General features: G+C 36.1%; 1 protein-coding gene across 2 annotated transcripts in view; it reads left to right on the forward strand.

The window, feature by feature from the left end:
- Arl1 (ADP ribosylation factor-like 1) overlaps positions 1 to 7,500 on the forward strand; it is a 22,949-nt gene that overhangs the window by 14,865 nt on the left and 584 nt on the right. For both annotated transcript variants that reach the window (XM_086544003.1, XM_086544004.1), the window contains exon 4: positions 6,140 to 7,500. This exon is cut by the window's right edge and continues 584 nt beyond it. In XM_086544003.1, the coding sequence (XP_086400129.1) occupies positions 6,140 to 6,349 (210 nt within the window). In that variant the 3' untranslated portion in view covers positions 6,350 to 7,500. The remainder of the gene's footprint in view (positions 1 to 6,139) is intronic.

Here is a 7,500-nt window from a genome sequence, read left to right on the forward strand (position 1 = left end):
GCTTGTTTTTGTGAGGTGTGACCAGAAGCAAAATGGTGCCCGTATAGAGCAAATTTTTTTTTTTACATATTTACGGTGCAAAATTCATTTTATATTCACACTTTGATGATAATACTGAATTTTAGTTAGGCATAGGCTAGCTTTCATGACATGATACATTGTCTTCTAAGAATTGGAAAAGAGATAACCTGTTAAACTGTTTATGACACTTCAGTATGATATTCCATTGAAAATGGTTTAATTCCGTAAGATTCTGTGCAAATAATTGCCTTCCTGTATGGAAAAGGTGTGTAGATTTTTTTTTGGTTGATTAAAAACCATATCATGTGCAGGTAAGTTTCTCTGTGTAGTTGTCTTTTGGTGATCATTGAACTAAAGATTTAATTTATATCATGATCCTTTGCACCTTATATTACTCATATACAATTCTTGTTCAATGTGGCCAATTGTTATCATCCTCAAGTCTTGATCACAAACAGTTGCAAGACTTGACTTGCTTTATCTGAGTTACAAGACTTGACTTGCATGATCTGACACTCCAACATAATCTTCATCTCATTTTCACAGTTGCATGCCCTGAAGTGGTTGGAATGTAGTTATGATTACTTTTGCCACTGGAGGCATGTACTGTTGAGGATAGTATTTGGAGTGACATAAAACTGGAAATAGTTTCAACAGCACTCTCACTTATATTTCTCTTATGGATTTGTCTTTTGCAATATACTTGAATCATTTTAACCAATGCTGCATTTCATCATTTTTCTACTGAACCTCTGATCAAAAAGAAAGTGTACTCATTCATTGGTGCTTCAAAGCCCAGAGTGCAGGCACTTGCACCAAAGTATGTTAACAACTATAGAAAATCCTCCTAAACCCTTTGGTTATTAAAGTAAATGGCATCAGAAATAATTAGCTCTACCTGGAGGACACCTGTTGCCTCAGGGTAAGGGATAATTAGACAGACAAGTTTGATCACATGAATCTTATCTGCAGGACACTTGTTGCCACAAAATTATATAGTGTGATAGATAGAAGAGTCACTAACAAATTTGGCAGAGAGGTTTGACTTAAGACTTTAGAATCTTGACTCTAGTTGTAAACCTCAGTAGGTTTACAAGTAATGAGAGTGCTTCTTTTCTTGTGGATTTAGAGATAGAAAGGTGAAAAAAAAAAATGTGTTCTCTGGTGTAGATACAGGAGAGAAACTAACACCTTAACCCATTAACGACGGGTGACTAGATATCACGTCTAGTGGTTTTTGGGCTACACACCGGGGACGCGTTAGGCTTATGCGTTCAAGAGTCTCAGAATTTTGGTCTTTTTAAGCCGGATTGGTCCCGTTGGGAACGGGTTAATGGCAGATGATGTGACGCTCATGTCATGGCTTGGCTGATAATCCCACCGATGACGTGAACACTACATCGTGGCATTTGTCTGATCATTTTGCTGGGTGATTAGGCGCATAGCAGCTGGCAGCTACCTAAGCAGACAAATTACCCACATTGTTAGGCCTGTGCATTTTGAAGTACCCCAGCATAATGTCCAGGCAGAGATAATAGCGCCTCTGTAGTTAATGGGTTGATAGTATATACTCACAGACTTTTATAAATTATGAACTTTAATAGTTCATTGAGAGTTGAAATAATACATTTTCCTCTGTGACACTTGTAAGATGTGATTACAATTGCGTACGGGGCACCTAATGACCTAACTGGTCCTCAGGGCGGTCTACAACACTAGCAGCACCAGCTGAAAATTAGAGGGACGGGGTTTTCTTGGCTGCCTGGGTAGCACAGACTAGCCCAAACAATATTTTTCCATAAATCCATCACAAAATGCAAGTTTAGGGTGACTTTGGAACCCTGTAGCTCTGGAGCTAGTGCCATTACAGCCATAACACTTCATGACTGTGTGCACGCTTCAACTGTGAGCAAATGCCGATGTTGCATCATGTACACATTGACACCTGTCTTGTAGGCCTAATAGGTGCTGACATGTATGTCATGACATCTGTATGCAATGGGTTAACCCATTGCTGACAGGGCATCTAACAACCCAACTGGTCGTCAAGGCAGGCGGTCTATGACACTAGCGGCACCGTATAAAAATTAGAGGTATGGGGAAAGGGTTTTCTCCACCCTCTGGGTAGTGCAGACTAGCCCAAACAATATTTTTCCATAAATCCATCTTAAAATGGGGGTTTAGGCTGACTTTGGAACCCTGTAGCTCTATAACTAGCGCCATTACAGCCATAATACTTCATGACTGTGTGTGCGCTTCAACTGTGAGCAGAATCTTATGTCACGTCATGTAGGCATTGACTCCCTTCTTTTAGGCCTTACTGGTGCTGACATGTATGTCACAGCACCCGTACGTAATGGGTTAATAAAATAGATTATTTACATTGTTACTTTTAATGTTTTTTTCTTTTGATAAAATTAAATATATTAAAAACAAATCAGTTTATCTGTCAATGGTTGACTGAAATGAATCTCTACTCTCTCATGGTTAATTTATCATCCTCCTGTTATAGGGATTATCAGAACAAAATGTATCAGATTTTATTTTTGCAGGGTACTAGTGTAATTAATCATTACAGTACTGGCATTTCTGAATAGAAAATTAGAGTTTACCTTAATGCTTATTGCATATATTTATTGGTTGCACATCAAATTATCACACTAGATCTGCAAATTAAATATGGGTAAGGTGTTAGGATTCCTTTTATAAGTCTCCCTCTGTCTTTCTTTTATTTTAGCTTGAGTAACATCTTTAGAATACTGTACTGTTTTTCTTGTTGGCATGACAAACTGTAATACTTCAAAATCTGATTTGAAATTTTTTTGTGGATTCTGTGCACCAACCTCATACACTGTATAGTGCCTCTTTAAGTTTCAAGGAACAATGCGGTCATTTGTAATATGAACATATTCTATATTTGATAAGGGAAAGAGCAAAGCATGAATGATATGTTTTTAAATTTTGGATGAATATCCTTTTATTGAACAGTGGAAAAAGATTAGAATATCACGATAACATAATCTGCTTGGAAGTAAGATTATTGCTGTGCTTATTTCATGAAAGAATTTTATGTATGTTGCACAATTTACAAAACTTGCCATAAACATATATTCAAGTTAACATTATAAGAAATTCATGCACTCAAGTGAAATATATGTAGGGTTAAAGATAAGAATGTTTTTAGATTTCATAGCTGAAAAGAGAGATTATAGTACAGGAGATTATTCTGTAATCTTATCTTATCGTTAAACTGTCGTCTGGTATTGTTTGTGAATTCTTATGTTTAGAAATGAAGTGAAATTTATGTACCCATTTGAAATGTTCCCATTGTCTGAAATACTAATCTCGATTAATTTGTAGATCTAAAAAAGGGGAAAAAAATATTTACATGATTCCCACAGTGAGTCAGGAGTCCAGAACTCATTGTTTCATATTGTAGGCTTTATGGAATACTAAGCTCACTCTAACCATTAACATGATTGGTATTTGAAGTTGTGGCATGACTTACAGTTGCAATGATATTGTTGGAGTTTTTCATGGGAATTCAAAGTGTCAAAATTATATGTATTTGATATTAACATATTGTATGAAATTAACATTAAGTTCAAAGGTTGGTCTCTTCAATAATTTATTTTTGCAATTTGTTGTGGATGGTTGTCATGACATACATGAGAATTGAGTTTTAGTTCTGAGGACAGGGATCATGACACACGATGATAGCTGTTATAAGATATTTGATGTTAGAGGAGAGTTATGTACTGTGTTTCTTTATTACACCAAGAGTCAACTAATGAGGGCCATTATTATCATAATTACCCTAATTACCATAATATTCACCAAAATCCCATACATGGTTCTACTGAGCAACAGCTTCAGAGAGTGATGACATTAACGAAATGTCAGCCTCCCAGTTTAAAATACTGGTGGCGTGGAATGTGCAGAGAGAGTGGGAAGAGGAAAATGTGCAATATCTGCAATGTGCCCCTTTGCCAGTATGGCTGATTTGTGGTGTGGCATTTGCAGCCATAAGTACAATTCTCCCTCGTATCTTTGGTCCTTGCATAAAACTATAATATATCAGTCACACAAAGTATAAAGACCATAATGGACTGATACAAACTACTGTAATTTTATTCTGCTGCAACATTGATAAAGCTGTCATATGGGACTTATAAGCCACACAATATATTAAACATAATAAATTACAAACACAAAAAGTACTTGAGTATTATAATGAGTAAATGAAAGAGAGCAGTTTGTTGTGTGAAACCCTAACTCTGAAATATAACCCCGTCTGTAGTGCTGTGCATGTGGTTCTAGTGCCTATTCTGGGGTCATAGTAAGCAGATCTATAATGTGCCAACAGTGATTTCAGTATTGTGATCTGCAGGCAATCAGCTGATGGTACAAAATCATATGATTGCATCTTTGGGTATAAATCTTTCAGCTGAGGTATTGTAAAATGCCTGTTTGACTAGGTCCACTTTTAAGTCAAGTGATACTTAATCATGGCTGTCAACTTCTGAAAAGGTGGTCTTTTTGACAATTTGTTATAGTAGTCCTTACATAGTTAGACACTAACATACCATTCTTGGAGAGGTGAATTCTTGTAAACTTTGTGTAATCCAATCACTGTTGCAATTAGCTGATCAAGTTAGAACAACCATTTTAATTTTTTTAGTACTTGACAATCCTGTTTGAATCAGGGACTTGCTTATTCATGCCTTGCCGCTTACATTATGTCATAGGCTTAGATTGAGCTTAAACCATTGAAGACTGGGATATATTTGCTTTCCCAGTCCCCAAGATGGTCACTAGTACCACCCACCTGTGTGACATGACTTCACACCACATATCATGACCTTTTGCACTCTTCCATTCATTCATTATGATACTACTTTATGTTTTACTATATATGAGACTTAATGTACCATATGACAGGTTCTGTCAGTGTTGCTGTAGGCTAAAATAGTGGTATAGGGACCATATCAGCTCATTATTATTATTATTATTTATACATAGTGTGCAAGAAGTATTGCAGATTTATGTGAGGACAAAAGCAACTTTTTCATATTTGTGCACTCTCATAAGAAATATGTAAGAAATGACCACAATAAAGATTACATGAAGATTGTGCTTGATAGAGACTGGATATTGCCATCCAAGGCTTTCTTTTCTGCTGGTGCCAGGAGATAGTGATGTCATCTGTGTTTGGGATTTTAAACTAAGCCTATATTGACGAATATTGCAGAAGTTATAGTAATCATTATTGCAGTTGTCATCATTAGTTACTAAATAGAGTTATTACTCATAGTATAGTGAAGAAACAGCAATCCACTCTCCTTCAACGTCAAAATATGCCTTGATGACTATCGTCTTGTGCCAAAGTTCATATGTCATGTATGTCATATCACCTGTCTGCAGTGGGTTAATGGGCATATATACTAAAACACAAGTGCATGCTGTGCATAAAGAAATAAATTAATAGACAATTTGTTACTTTGTATTTAATATGAATTAGTAGATTGCTGCTATGAAAAACATCTGATATTTTTATGCATACAGTAAACTCTTATAGGGGAATATGTTCCCAAACCCATCCCAGCAATTGCATAGAATCTTCATACATAAGTTGCTTTTTAAATTACATGAGGTAAATATAAGTTCAGTGTTACTAAATATTAAGTTGTGGTTCAAATACTGCAATTCTCACTTACCCCTCTCTATGCTGCTGGGGCCTTCTAGCTCCTTGCTTTGAAATAGGCAAAGAATTTTGTTATATGGTTTCAGTAGTAAACTGCCCCTCACTGTGTGGCATGTAATGACTATGCATGGTACAGAAGTCATGATCCAGGGCAGCTGGATATCAGACTCTTGTACTGTAAAAATATTTTTTGTACTCTCTTGAGTGTTTGTAGTCTGGCTAACATATTTCTGTATTGACAATGCCACTAGTATTGCTGCTTGAGAGCTAAGATGTACTTAATCACAATCCAGGACAAGAATCGTTGAAAACCAAACCACAGCAAAAATGTCTAATTTGTTAATGTGCAAGTACGTGGATATCTGTTTCCTTCAAAGAAATAATATATAAATATTTATCTTTTATCTACCACAGGAAGAAGAATTAAAATCAGCTATCCTAGTGGTGTTAGCCAACAAGCAAGACATGGAAGGAGCTATGACAGTTGCAGAGGTTCATTCAGCCCTTGGTCTAGATGCTCTCAAGACTCGAACCTTCCAGATATTCAAGACTTCTGCCATTAAGGGTGAAGGGCTAGATCAGTCAATGGATTGGTTAGCCAATGCACTAGCCAGTAGAAAATGAGGAGACTTGTGGTATAGCGAGAGTACAGGGAACAGTGTAGTGTGTGCGTGAGGTTGTCAACCCTGGCTAAACTGATGGATCTTTGATCTTCGACACCATGATGAAGTCCTACAACCTAAAAGTAATGAAGGTGAACATCAAATTTTTCTTCTGAATGTTGCAGTCAATAACAGCTCTTGATGTCATGGTTTCCTGGGGATAGATTCAGTCTGGTTAGTTGGGGACACTTGTGGTTTTCACTTTTTATGTGTGTGAAAGTGGATCTCTGCAAACATGATACGATGTGTACATGATTTTATATCTAAGGGAATATCTTTCTTATCAAAGGCATGCAAGACAACAGAAACTAGAAACAATGACGATCTTGTCAGTTGAAAAATGACAACTACTCTCACTTATGATATATTGTAACAGGAATTGTCAAATTGCAGAAGTCAACTATATTTCAGAAATATTTGTATGTGATTTTGTCAGTTGTGTAGATTATGCTAACAGGCACACAAACCCATTCACCTCATACTGTTACAGTAGGAGCTCAGTTAATTTTTTCCCTTGTACTGCTGGAGGGAGTTAATGTGTTTGGTAGAATTATTTCATATCCTGACAGTAAAGTGATTTAGTTCAGTTAAATTAGACGAGACCATAGTTTGTTGAATTAGGTTAGAAACATTAGTCTTTTTGCCAAATCCTGACATCCTTCATAAATCTTCTCATGTGAGTTAAGAGTTATACTTTGTAAGACCAATGTACAAGTCAGCACTCTTGTTACTCTATTTACTGGTGAAATTAGATCGTAGTAATCTTAAGTTAGATCCTTTAGCAGTTTTTGACAGTTACTTTTACGACTTTATTCCATTGGTGTGGAGTGATTGGGAACTATATTCACATCTTTTGGCCACTGCTCTTGAAAACTGCATCTCGGATTCTAAAATAAAACAGCAAAGCATTTGTTGTATGCGAGAACAAACCACTTTCCCAACATCATTTTCCCAATGGTGTGATCTAGGTTTCTCTTTCTTTATTTTGTGTTTTTCTGTTGTTATGTTAATCAATCACTCAGTTCATCATTCAGAATGTAGTTGTGAGAATGAAAAAATAATGAAGAATAGAAAACTGATTACTGTTTTGTAATTTTTAAAATATTTTTGTTG

Source organism: Penaeus japonicus, unplaced genomic scaffold (genome assembly GCF_977035675.1).
Source record: "Penaeus japonicus unplaced genomic scaffold, GWHDUDI00000001_assembly GWHDUDI00000014, whole genome shotgun sequence".
Lineage (NCBI taxonomy): Eukaryota > Metazoa > Arthropoda > Malacostraca > Decapoda > Penaeidae > Penaeus > Penaeus japonicus.